Source organism: Phyllostomus discolor, chromosome 6 (assembly GCF_004126475.2).
Source record: "Phyllostomus discolor isolate MPI-MPIP mPhyDis1 chromosome 6, mPhyDis1.pri.v3, whole genome shotgun sequence".
Lineage (NCBI taxonomy): Eukaryota > Metazoa > Chordata > Mammalia > Chiroptera > Phyllostomidae > Phyllostomus > Phyllostomus discolor.
Genome location: NC_040908.2, coordinates 116,740,808 through 116,754,790, shown reverse-complemented (window position 1 = coordinate 116,754,790; position 13,983 = coordinate 116,740,808). Strand labels below are relative to the sequence as shown.

General features: G+C 47.7%; 1 protein-coding gene across 7 annotated transcripts in view; it reads right to left on the bottom strand.

Moving 5' to 3' along the window:
- Positions 1-13,983, bottom strand: part of TENM4 (teneurin transmembrane protein 4) — a 736,252-nt gene that overhangs the window by 9,168 nt on the left and 713,101 nt on the right. For all 7 annotated transcript variants that reach the window (XM_036028749.1, XM_028514477.2, XM_036028750.1 and 4 more), the window contains 3 exons: positions 9,370-9,605; positions 5,549-5,845; positions 2,580-4,194 (listed from right to left, as the gene is read on the bottom strand). In XM_036028749.1, the coding sequence (XP_035884642.1) occupies positions 2,580-4,194; positions 5,549-5,845; positions 9,370-9,605 (2,148 nt within the window). The remainder of the gene's footprint in view (positions 1-2,579; positions 4,195-5,548; positions 5,846-9,369; positions 9,606-13,983) is intronic.

Here is a 13,983-nt window from a genome sequence, read left to right as displayed (position 1 = left end):
ACTGGACAGCAGAGAGAGAACCAGAAGGGACCATTGTGGCTGGAGAAGCAGAGCCTGGATGGCAGGCAGGGGGGGCCTAGAGGAGACAGTGAGTGTGGCTTGAGACGCAAAGCAGTTGTTGACCAGAGGCTTGGCATCAGAAGTCTGGGGAAGGCAGGGTTTGGAAGTGAGGCCCAAGGTCAGCAGCTCCAGGCTGCGGGCACCCAGGCCTGTTTTTAGCTTCTTTACAAGGAGCTAGATCCCTGGTCAGGGAGGTCCTGTTTAGGGTCCAGGCCTTGGTGGAACTGTCTTTCCCTACCACTCACTGAGTTCATCCCAGTCGTGTTTTTCGAGGGCCAAAGACTGTGTCCCTTGCATGCTGCCTTCCCATTCAAGAACCTTCTGTTTGCCTTTGCTGTTTCTTTTGGATATCCCAGAGCCCCTCTGGGGAGTGTGAGGCTGGGAGGCACCAAGGTGGAGGGGTGGTGGAAAGGAAAGCTTAGAAACCCAGGTTCCACTTCTAGAAAGAGATCATAGGGAAAGGACATGGTGAGGCAGGACAGAGCCCAGGTCCAAACTCTGGCTCCCAGATTGCAAACTGCCTGAACTCGGACAGTCTCCTTAACCATTCTGAGGCCCAGTTTCCTTCCCTGCACACTGTCGGTAGACACGGTTTCCAGGAAGTAGTGGAGAAGAATACTAGGAGTGTCACTGTTTGGGGGCAGCCACCAGACCACAGGCGCTGCTGTGCGTTTGTTACAGAAGTGTATTTTACAGTGTCCAGCTCCCTTTCTGGTTCATGGAAGGTTTTCTGTGTTTTTTCAAACCCTTGCCTCCACCTCCCTGGACCTCCATTTCCTCATTTGTAACATGAGGCGCTGGGCAAATTCCCTGTCCTCACTGAGTTTCTGAGAATCTCTGACTCTGAATCTCAGCAGATGGTTCTTTGGAAAATGAAAACAAACAACAAAGAGAAGGGCGTTGGGGCAACTCTACCAAGCCATTTTGCCCGAGGCTGAGAACTTGCATCTGAATTTGTGGGTGCAAAGGAAATCCATCAGGAACAGTGCAAAGTCCCAGGAAACTGGGGCTCTGAGGAGGGGGCGGGCCTTCACTGTAAGTGACGGAAAGTGGGAAACGTTCTCATTATGCCTTTAGGAAAAATGCTGAAATGGTTCTATTTTATTTTTTTACAGCTGGCTTTTCTGAAGCATTGAGATTTTTACTCTTCCTTCTTATGGCATCAGACGCAGACCTGTCCCTCAAGTGAAAAGGGTCTTCTCTGCTCATCTGTCCCAGACTGCAGGGTAGCCACCTGGGGTGGTGATGAATACTAATCCATTTGTTGTTCTTTACCAAGTGAGTCTGAGTCCAAGAATGAGGACTTCGGAGTCAGACAGAGCAGAGGTCTGACCCCAGCCTGCCCCTTCTAAATGGGTCTGTGACTGTACTTCTGCCCCTCACTTTCCTCCTGTAGAACTGGGGCTGCAGGTGAGGGGTAATGGCAATAGCGTGTGTGGTGCCTCTGCGGTGGACATATGCTGGTTGTTTTCCTAGCACCCCATTCTGCCTGCTCACTCATTCTTTCTGGGGTCTTCATGTAGTTCCAGGGAAGCTGACTCCACCTAAGAGTTCAGTAATGGAACATGTGAGCTAGGTGAAGCCAATCAGCGTATTCTATCTCCCCAGTAATAGTGATTCATTCAAGCTTACATGACCTAAGCCTATCCAATTAGAGTGTATCTCAAAATCCCTGAAGAAATTTTCAGAAAAAGGATGCTCTTTTTAATATTGTTGTTGCTGGATGTGAATGAGGTTGCATGTAGACCACGGAGAAGCTACAAGGTAAGATTTAGGGAGAATTAGCAGTCTTTTGGTTTTAGTAGTAAAATGGTTTTTTACACCATTTTTTTTTTTCAGCTATAGTAACCTGCCAAGACATCTCATAGGAAACTCACTGCACAGTGAGGCAGGGAGTGAGATTAATGCAGACAGATATAATGGAAATGTCCTTTCAGCCTGTTAAGCTGTTTGAGGGCTGGCAGCAGTTGAGCGTGGTGGGGAAACCAGGTGGGGACACTCCAGTGCAGCCACGGGCCCCAAGGTGCTCCCACCGCACCTGCCCACCACTGTGTTCTCGTCTTCCCCACCCTTGGGACTCTTCACATAGCCACCTTTGGGGTTAGAAACTCCCAAAGTGCACTCTAAGGAATGTGTCCAGTAAAATATTAGGGTTTCAGGGTGGAAGACAGGGTTTTGTGGTCAAATGAGTTTAAGAAATAGTGGGTAAATATGTTAAATGGTTCTCTTTACTACAGGCCTTCTCAGAGCCTTTATTAGCTGAAATGCAGTATGAAAACTTAACAATGGTGGCTGCCCTGTCAAATTAATTTGATACCAGAAACAGAGCCTTTCTTTCCAGGGCATTTCTCTGAACTAGTGTTTCTTCAAATACACTTTGGAAAATGCTGCTCTAACAGAGAGTCAGTGCTTCCCATCACCCCACGGCAGCTTTCTGAAGGATGGCCATCTTGTCAGATGACCAGAGCAACAGGAAGAGATGACCAGTGTCCGCCCCGTGCATGAGCCCTGACCCTCACCTGTCATGAAGCACTTGATGTCCTGAGAGTTGCTGATGGGGTTGTTATTTTTAAACATGTAGAGATTAAAAGGCATGATGTTGCTGCTACTAAGGTGCTTCCACAACTCATGGTCTGGGCTAGTCCAGCGACCAGCCAGCACGTCATAGTCCCGTCGGCCCAGGTGGACGAGCTTGGTGAGTGGATCATAGAGGCCACCGTGGTAGCCAATGATGATCTGGAAGTTGGGGTTGGTGTCCATGTAGATCTCCCCATAGGCCGTGTACAGGACCTGCTTGATCATCAGGCCCGTTCCGCTGAAGACAGCAAGAGGGGTCCCGATGTTGTCACAAGCTATGTAGAACTCATCGCCGCTGCTCAGCTCCATGGCAAAGAGGTGTCCTTGCAGGTCGTAGTAGAGAGATGTGATCTCAGAGCTGGAGTGGTTGTAGAGGTGGGTGACCTTGGTGGGGTTGGTCAGATCCGCATAGAAGAACTGCAGGTGGTGGCTGTGGCTGCTCTTGCTGGACACGCGCCGCCCCAGGCCATCATAGCGGTACCTGACGCTCCAGCCCCCAGCCCGGTTGTAGGCCCTGATGAGCAGGCCAGCTGAGTTGTACTCAAAGACATCGCCACCCCGCTGCCTCAGGAAGCCATCCTCGTCCATCTTGTACTGCACGTCGCCTAGTCTAGTGATGCGGTCACGGAGGTCGTACCTTAGCGGGGTGAGCCGGGCACTGTTCCCTGGGCTCAGTAAGTGCAGGTTCCCATTGAGGTCATAGCTGTATCGCCAGAGTGGCTTGTCATTGATGGAGACAGTCTGTAACTGGCCGTCAGCGTCGTACTCATAGGAGTAGCGGGTGGTGTTGGCATAGGGTCCCACCTTCAGCTCCTTCTTCACCACTCGCCCCATGTTGTCATACTGGACAGTCATCCAGTACATGAGTGAGCGGAAAATCTCGTATTGCACTTCCTTCATCCGCCCGTACGCGTCGAAGTGCTTGGTGTGGGTCATGACCGCAGTGGTGATGATTTGGTTAATGTCATAGTAGATGACACCAAACTTCCCGAACTGCTCTGTCTTGCCGGACACGTCATCATAGCGATAGAGATCGATGGGCAGTGGGGTCTCGTTGATCACGGCCTGCATGCTGGTCACTCGGAAACTGTTGTCATAGTTGTAGTCAAAACGAGCATTGACCATGCCTTCCTCGGTGAAACGGAAGATCTGGCGGTCGATCAGGGGCCCGATTTGACGGTAGCGGATGGTGCAGGTGAAGCCCTCATTCTGTAGGTTGATGGTCTTCAGCATGCCTGCTGTCTCGTCGTAGGTGAAGCTCACCTTGGTGGTGTCGTACAGCATCTCGGCTAGCTTGGACAGCTTGCCATACTTGTATATCACCCGGCGGCCGGTGCCCAAGTACAAGGTGTGGAGGAGGTGCCCATCCTCAGTGAAGTCCTGGATGACTGAGGCATTGCCCTCGGGGGGCTGGTAGATGTTCCTGTAGTAGCCCACTGAGCGAATGGTCTCTAATGTCTGCCGGGCCACATTGGGCATCGTCACGGAAGAGAGGCGGTCGTTCTTGTCAAACTCAAAGATATACTGCCTCTGGCTGTGGAGGAGCAGCACCATGGACTGGAGGGAAGGGAAAACCAAGAGATTAGAGCCAGGTGGTGGGGAGGAAGGGTAGGTCTGTGTGGCCAAGGCTTCAGGAAAGGAATGACAGGCCAAGGAAACTGGTGGTTCTTCTAAGTTATGCCCCAACCAGATATTTCCAACCAATGTGCCACAAGACACTGCAGTGGGGCACAGGTGTGCTCAGGTAAGGATTGCCCTCATCCCTTGGCCTGGCAGGGCGTGGGGCCCCAGAGCACTCTGGACATTTTCCTTTTGAGGGCAAGCAGCCTTGTCTGTTTGCCCCTCTGTGTGGTACAGAAATGATGCCTTTAGTGTGTGATGGGGTGTTTGAAAGGGCTGGGTGCCCTGGCCTAAAGCATCTTTTCTCCTGGCTTCTTCCCTCCAGATCCCTTCTAAAATCAATCTTCCTACTCAAGCAAGAATGATTTTCCTAAAACACAGTCTGACAATGCCTATTGACTGCTAAACAACTTCTGCTGACTCCCCATGGCCTACAGGATAAAGACCATGTCTGAGGTCATTTAAGGCTTTGCACAATTGTTTATGCAGTAACAGGTCATTGGGAATGGAGAGACCTGGTTTCTAACAACAGACTCATTGTGTAGCCCTGGGCAAGTTCTTTCTCTCCCTGGCCTTGGTTTTTCACTATGCTGGATGACTTTCAGGGTCTCTCTTACTACGGCCACAGAACACTGTTCTCGGAGATGCTCAGCCACCACAGAGCAGGGGAGGTTGACCCCAGAGCAAGCAGGGCCTGGGTTCTGGGCTGGTGACCAGGAACAGGAAACAAAGTACAGATCTGGGTACCAAAACTGGGACATGAGGAGACTCTCTTTCAGGACAAAGTCATCAGAAAAGAGCCCAGGGCGATCTAGGCATCAAAGCTACCATTTCCTCCTCTTTGGGACCAACATTTGATTCTGAAATCATTCAGTCCTTTCTGATTCTTCATCCCTCAGATGAAATGAATCCTGACCTGAAGGGAAGGGATCGACCGAGACCACACCCAGCACTTGCAGCTCAGGGTTAAGCACTTTGCCTCTGAACTGATCCTGAGGCTTCTGCTTTGTTCTCAGTGACCAGATCACCCTATAAGCCCTAGACCCAGGAACAGACCTCTGCCTGTTTGGGGACTCCATAAGCTGAGCTAGTATTTGATTCTGCCACGTTATCACCATGACCCAACCAGATGCCTTTCAGGACCCCCTGGCCCTCTGTTGCAGATTTTCCTAAACATTTCCTTTTGGAGACCACATGGGTCAGACCTGTCCTATCAAGGTCAGCAGAGTGGGCCTGGACATGGGTTGAGCCACAATGACAAGGCCAATGAAGGAGGGAGACGGACACCTGCCTTCTCTAAGTATGTGTAGCTCCATGTCTTCCCATCAGCAAAGATCCTGGATGTGATGCGGCCCGCCTGATCATATTCCATTCTCTCCGACATGATGCCCCTCTGGATGCCGGCAATGTGACCCCCCGGGGAGTACGTCACGTTGACACCGTTCAGCCTGCTGCTGGGTGACCAGAGGCTGGGCCGCCCCGCCTGGTCATACAGGATCCGGAGGGTGAACTTCCGATGGTCATCATAGATCTTCTCTGTACGTGTCACGCGGTCAAAGTCCAGAGACAGGAGGTTCCGATTGTGAACCTGGAAAGGGTAGGAGGGAGGAGAAAGTTAATCTGGACAGTGACAACTTCAGTACGAGAAGCTCCTGAGTAGAGGAGGCAGCACAGGTCGTGGGTGTCGACAAGGTTTAGGTCCTGACTCGTCACGTGTCAGCTCTGTGAAGTTTCCTCATCTGTAAAATGGGAATGATAGTGCCAATCACAGAGGGCTGTTGTGGGGGCAAAGATGATGCAGATGCTGAGAAAACAGTAGCTGTTCCTGCAGACGATCCACATCATGTCCTACTGTGATTCTTCTAATGAGGACAAAAGGCGGATCCTCTGGACTCCCTCCTAAAAAGGGAAAGACCCCGTGGGGCCAGCAAATCAACGCCTTACCCCACTCATTATGTGCCAGGCACTGTGCTCGTGTTCGACACCAAGGGATGTGAAGGGACATGCTCCAGGTCTGGTGGCTGGCGAGTGACTGAGTTTGGGTTTGATTGTCCCCACTGCAATGTGCCAACAAATGCTCAGTGGTCCTTTAAGAAAGTCCAACCCTTCTTGGGGCTTTGGACTTTCCTCCCCAGCTGGGACCTCTCTTGCCCTCTGTCACTACAGTGAGGGCTTCTGGTCACACTGGTCAGCTCCCAAGGCTGCTTCTCCTCCCTGGAGGCCCTGGGGGGCAGTGCGGGTTTGAATGTGGGATGGCTTCTCTGGCTGTGGGGACACAGTCCTAGCTTTGGAACATTGGCTCCTGCCTCTAGGATCAGGAGCCCCTTGTGTGGTCCCCACCTGGGCTGCCAGGTCAGCACGATTTCATTTTCTTTCAGAGTCAGAAACACAGGGCTCCCCCAGGGGTAGCGGGGAGTCAGGGGTTTTCATATTTTAATAAAGAAATATACTTCAGAGGCCTGTTTCTGTATTTGGTACCTGCTACCCCTGAAACACTGCTAGGTACTCTACAGCTGAAATGCTGACTGCCTTGAATCGGTGTCTGGGTACATTTGGGGACATGTTCTCACTTTTTCTTTAGTCACTGGTTAAAGAGGACAAGGCAGGGCAGGTGATGCAGAACAGCACATGGGGACTGAGGTCACGGAAGGCCCTCTGGGGACCTGTGTGGCAAAACAGGGCTCAGGTCTAGAAATCAAGGCCAGGATTCCAGCCTCAGTTCTGTGACTTTCTGTGTGACCTTGGGCTAGTGTCTTTCCCTCTCTGAATCTTAGTTTCTTCCTCTGTAAAGCAAAGGGCTGTTGAGAGGATTGAAGAAACCTAAGTAAATTACCTAGTGGAGTGTTGGGCACACAGAAGGTATTGAAAGAATGACTGCAATTATTTCCTTGAAATGACAACAAATGATCATGGTCATTCTCTGAGGAAGTAGAGACATGTGTGTCTACCCCTTCTTCCCAAACAAATTCTAAAGCCTGGAAAATAAGGATTTATAATGATGATGCTGAGATGACTTTAGCTGTGAATGGCCTGGATATAATAAGGTTGCCTTCCCAGGGGTAATCAAACACAATTGAAGAAGCAAAAACACTGTGGCAGACAATTCCCATGAAAAATCTGAGGCGTTGGAGGCCGAAGCTGTGCTCGTTGCCGAGAGCACAAAGGAAGCTACAAGGTCCGCGCCACCAACAATGCCGGAGCCCTTTTTACAGCATCATTTGGAAGGCCTCTCGTGACTCCCCCTAAGTGCTGCCACCCAGCCAGCTGCCCCCCGTCACCCTCTGGAGGACCCCTGGTGAAGGAGAGCTACACCTCTGTGGCAAAATTAATAAAATTGAATTAAGCAGCTCACTGGGGAACTGCCTAATGCTTCCTGTGCTTGGCAGTGGCGGCAATGAGATTATTTTACATCTTTCTTTATTAAAAAAGTTCCCGGTTGTATTAAAAAATGAGCTCCATTATGGGGAGGCGCACCGGCTAACATTCTAATTCCACATGCTGCCACTGTGGGTGGCCATTTATATTAGGAGGACGCGGAGATGTGGCCACCTCACTGGAGCACTGTTAAATCTCAGGCTGGGAGAGGGACCAATTCGAGCCTGGGAAACTTTTGGTCCAGTTCACATGGCTGAGAGGAAATGCTAATAGCACTAAATGCTGCCACTTACAGACACCTGGGGTCTACCAGCACCTGGCTAGGTATATCAAATATATCATCTGCATTCTGCAGGAGAGTCTAAGGCTCAGAGGAGTTGCTCGAGGCTGCACGTGGCCCAGGCCAAACCTCCTGTTTAGCCCACTGCCTCACACATTCATGAGGGGCTGCTGGGGGATTCAGACAGGGGCTCAGTGAGGCCACAGAGGACAAAGCAGAGAGGCCTTCCGTAGGAAACTAGTGGAAGGCTGCTTCCCACATTAGATGGCTGCTGGAGTTCTTGGCTGTTGCGAGGAGACAGGAAGCCTAGTTTTCTGGCTCTAGTGGTGTGATACTGGATAAGTCACTGAATGTTTCTATATCTGTGGTGAGAATTTAACTATGAGACAGGGTGCCTATTCTCTAGTCCTTACCACCACCTAGCTATGTGAGTCCGGGACAATTCCTTTTCTCTCTGGAACTCGGGTGCCCCGTGTGTGAAACAGGGGCTTAAATGAACTTCCTTTGCTAAAGGGCAGGGGTTAAGACAGCCCAAGACACATGGCACTGAGGGCGCTTCTATGGTTTCTAGGAGTCAGGAACATCCGGCTCAGCTCAGCAAGCCTCTACCGAGCACCTGTGGTCTCCGAGGTACTGTGCTGAAAGCCAGGGCTAGTCCCTTTGCTGTCATTCTCCCATCCTCTTCCTCTCTGAAACTTCAGGGCAGAGAAGCCGGGCAGTCAGGCCCTGGAGCAGAGAAGCCACACCCTATGGACACAGACAGGGGAACGAGGCAGAGAAAGGGCAGGTTCAGAGGCACCCGCATACTGAAAAGTGCTCTGAAGTGCCAGGCCGCCGATGCCAACCCACTGGCAGTGACGGCTATGGTGGGGGTCGTTTGGTTCATTTAGAAAGGATAACAGCCTGAAAAAATTGGAGAATATGGCTTAGGTTCCAAATAGCGAAACTGAACTTTTGGATATACTAGCGACAGTAACAGTAGTAAGAATAGCAATAACAGCAATGACACTAGGGGGTATTATTGACTACTTATTATGGCCCAGACTCTGTATGAGGCACTTCAGGTATTTTTTTCTAATCTTTGTAGCAACTTATAAAATTGGTTCTATCTTTCTCATTTTATAGATAATGAAATCGAGGCTTTAAGAGATAATGGATTTGCCCCAGTTCACTCAGGGAATAAATAACAGAAGTTGGAAATCCAACTCAGGCCTGGCTAACACCAAAGCCAGCAATCTTGCCACAAGTAACAATGGAACCTTTGTACAAGACTCTCATTACGTGACTCGCCTGCTTTACTTTCCACCTTTTGCAGGTGAGGAAACTGCAAGCCCAGGGAAACTTTCTCCCCCAGGGACAGTTTTAAGAACAGAACCCAGTTCTCCAGGTTCCTCCTCATGCTTTCCTCCCAGGACTTGGCCTCCAGAGGCACAGACCTCCCTGGGGGTCCTGCTCACCCGCAGCCGGCGCCCGAAGACGGTGACCTGGCCCCGGGCCTGCTCCTTGCGCTGCCGCCACTCCACCAGGTTGAGGCCGTTGTCAATGGGCAGTGTGACGTTCCTCTTGCCCACAGTGGGGTTGACGGTGCCGGCCAGCAGGTGGGGCTCTGTCTGCAGCGCCACCTCCATGCCATTGGCAAGCAGCAGCCGCAGGGAGCCGTCTGCCCCGATGTAGTAGCTGTTGCGGACTTGGTCTGAGGGAAGAAGAGGGACAGACTTGGCTCAGGAGGGAGGAAGGAGGATGGAGGGGGCTGTGTGTGTGGCAGAGGCAGGCCGTGGTTTTCAAATGTGTTCATTGTTCTGACTATAGAAATAAAAACATTATCATTGAAGCAAACTAGGAAAAATATGGAGATCAGACATAATCTCAATATCCCTCCAAAAAACCATTGTAAATATGAGGGAATATTCCTAGATTTTAGGATATTTCCCAATATATTTATAATATAAAATGTTGCTTATAGAGTTTTTTACTGATGACTGTATTATATTGTTGAATATTTTTATGAAAGGTCTTGTTAATGAGTACGTAGTATTATTCCATTATATAGAAATACTACAATTTATTTAACCAACCCTCAAATAGATTTCCGATTGTCGCCAGTTTTCATAATTACATGTAATACTGCAAATAAATATATTTTAAACAGTATGCTATGAGAAAGAAGTCAGATACAAAAGGGGTCGCATCCCGGGTGAGTCCATTTATGTTGAAATGTCCAGAACAGGCCAGTTCACAGAGACAGAAAGCAGAAGTGAGGAGAAGGTGGAATGGGGAGTGACTGCTAATGGGCATGGGTTTCTTTTGGGAATAACATTTTTCTAGAATTAGATAGCAGTAATAGTTGTATAACTTTCTACATGTACTAAAAACCACTCAACTGTACCCTTTCAAAGGATGAATTTTGTGGTATATGAATTTTATTACAAGTGAAAAAATACTTTTTTGGATAAGTCGATGTGTTCATTTGGGTTATTTAATCAAAATAGAGTCCTAATAGTAGGATTGGTAGAGAGAAGGGTTGAACATTTTTAAGGCTCTTGATATACACTAGGGTAACAATGTTCTTTATAACAAGGTAAAAAATAACTCCAATGCTTAAATCACTGGCTGAATGCAAAATATATATGTAGTTTAAAACATATACATGATTTAAAACATATATATATGTTTAAATGAAAACACATAGATATATATGTTTTAAATCACTGTCATATATATTCATACAGATGGTCCCCAACTCACATGGTTCTACTTATGATTTTTTGACTTTACGATGGTGTGAAAGCCATATGCATAACAAATTACACAAGATATTCAATGCTTATTGTGAAATAGGCTTTGTGTTTAATGATTTTGTCCAACTGCAGGCTAACGTGTTCTGAGCATGTTTAAGGTAGGACAGACTGAGCTGTGATGTTTGGTAGGTTAGGTATATTAAATGAATTTTCAACTTAGGAGATTTTCAACTTATGATGGGTTTATTGGGACATAACCCTAGCATAAGTCAAGGAGCAGACACACACACATATGTGTATATATATAACAATAATTAAAAAATACATCTGACTTTGAAATTTTATATCTGGTTAAAACATTTTAACTTGGATCTTTAGCTACAAGGTGCTTCTGGAGAAAAACATATGGTAAGTTTCAGCTGTGAAATGCACACTGAATTCTCTTCTAAAAATGGAAGTAACATCTCTGACCTTATGCTGCACTCTCCTGCCTTTGCCCCTTCTTCGCTGTTGCCTCTGTCTGCACTGCCCCTCTCTTCAATCAATGCTAGCCCAAGTCTTTCCTTAAAAGCTCAGCTTAAATGTTATCTCTTCTCAGAAGCATCCCCTGTCCCTCTGGGTAGAATGAATTCCTCCTGCTATACACCCCTTAACCTCTCTAAGGGCTTCATTAGTGGTCCTGCAGCTGAGGGATGTAGGGTTTGCCACTCTGTTAATGACAAAACTCTCAAATATCTAGTGCCTTCTGTGAAAAGCACTACTGCACTGAGATTAAGAGCCTGGACCCGGAACCAGGCCACCTGAGTTCAAGTCCCAGCTCTGCCACTCTCTTGTTGTTAAGACCTTGGGCTAATTCATTAACCTCTCATGTCTCTGTTTCTTCATCTGTACACTGGGTTTAATAATTGTACTCTCACCTCAGAGGATTACATGAGGTGATGAATGTGAACAACAGAGAACTCTATCTGGCATATAGTAAGTGTTATATAAATTTTGGCTATTACTGGTTTTAGGTGCCTGGCACTATGCTGGTCACGGTCACGTGTCTAGTCATCTCTGTCTGCACTGCCCCATTCTACACATCGGTCACAGTGAACTTTTCTAGGATGATCATGGTCCTTCAATAGCTCCTCACTGCCTTTAGATTAGTGGTTAAGAAAATGGGCTCAGGAGACCATTTGTCTGGATCCACACACCCCTACGAGGTGCGTGACTTTGGACAAGCTACTGGACCTCTCAGAGTCTCAGTGCCTTCATTGGGAAGACGGGAGAAATTAGTAACTCCTGCCTCATCAGGTTGTTGTGAGGATTAAATAGGACTATGAATGTAAAACACTAAAAATAGATTTCATACCAATAAGTGCTCCAAAATGTTAGTTATCATTACTGTTTTATTGCATGTGCTTAGTAAACATTTGCTGGTCTGCATTATATATATTCCAGGCTGTGATAAGCCATAAGGATGTAGTTTTTGTGGGAAACCCCCAGTGAACCTTCCCTGTTAGAATAGCATCAAATTGGCCCCTCTCTCCCGTTTCTTACTCCCTCCATTTTCTTCCTTTTTCTCTCTCACACACGGAATTCTAAAATCTGCCTGAAACTTGCAGAGCATTATTCACTGACAATCTGTATTGTACTTCCTTTGAACAGTGAAAACACTTGTGTCAATTTATCTTTCAAAGCTGCTTCTTGCTGAATCCACATATGTCCATTAATGGTGACTTGGGCTGGAGCAGCATCTGCACGGGCCCGTTTCCAATGATCCCCGTTTACTGGGAGCTGTGACTTCCCAAGGTTGTTGCTCATTAGTAGCTACTTCCCATTTCTTCCCAGAGTTCAGACACAAGATGAAACCGAAAGAGCTTTTTACAAAGACTGATGAGGTGGCTGCAAAACTGAGCATCTGGGCCTGGTACGAAAGAAGGAAAGGGAGTGTGGCAGAGGCACCGAAAAGGAAGAACAGGTACTATGTCTCCTGGATTCCAATATGTATCCTTCCTTTCCCATTTTAATGATTCTGAAATTGCAATTGCCTTAAGTCCTTGTATAAATTTCACACAGTGTGTCTCCCCTGCCCCATACGACCACCTTTGAAGTTGTTATTAAATTGATGGTAATTTTAAAACCTTTTTGATAGTGCTTTTGAATTTCAAAAAGTTGCCCAAATATGAGAAAGCCTGCATTAACTTTTGAGAGAATTGCTCAAAGTCAGCTTAGAGGCATGGAGTGGGTGAGACAATTCTTAATCACAGGGAAGAAAACAGGCCAGAAGGACAAGACGTCTGAGCAATCAGTGGCCTCGCTGTCCCTGGTCAGGCAAAAGCATGGCTGGCTTGGAATTGTGCCTCTCTGGGTAATAACCCAGGCAGAGTGTAAATACCTGGGGTGCGTCCCAACCCACTGCCACAGGTGGCTGGCGGGAAAGGAGTTCCAGGGCTTGTTTTTTCTTTCTTTGACTGAGAACTGCTATCGTTCTGCGCTTTTCAAATTGAATTTATTAAGGTGACATTGGTTCACAAAGCCATACAGATTTCAGGTGTCCAACTCAACAAAAACAGCATCTGCACACTGCATCGTGCACCTACTGCCCCAAGCCAAGTCTCTTTCCATCCCACTTTTCCCCATCTGCCCACCTCCACCTATCTCCCACCCTGCTTTCCCTCTGGCTAACACCACACTGTTGTCTGTGGTCTGTGCCTCTGTGTTTTTTATGTGTGTGTGTGTGTGTGTTTGCTTAAACCCTCCCTGTCTCTCCTCCAGCCCCTCAACCCCATCCCTCTGACAGCTGTCAGTCTGTTCCATGTACCCATGCCTCTGGTTCTATTTTGTCTGTCAGTTTATTAGATTCCACATATGAGTGAGGTCATACGGTATTTGTCTTTCTCTGACTGGCTTATTTCACTTAGCATAATAATTTCTCCAGGTCCATCCATGCTGTCACAAAAGGTAAGATTTCCTTCTTTTTTACAGCCGAGTAGTATTCTATTGTGTAATGTACCACAGCTTTTATATCCACTTATCTACTGAGGGGCACTTGGGTTGTTTCCAGATCTTGACTATTGTAAAACAAACTGCAATGAACACAGGGGTGCATCTATTGTTTTGAATTAGTGTTTCAGGTTCCTTTAGATAAATTCCCAGAAATTGAATTGCTGGGTCATAAGGCAGTTCCATTTTTAATTTTTTGAGAAAACTCCATACTCTTTTCCACAGTGGCTGCACCAACTTGCATTCCCATCAATAGTGCACCAGGGTTCCCTCTCCTCCACATCCTCACCAGCACTCGTTGATTTACTGATGGCAGCCATTCTGACAGGAGTGAGGTGATAGCTC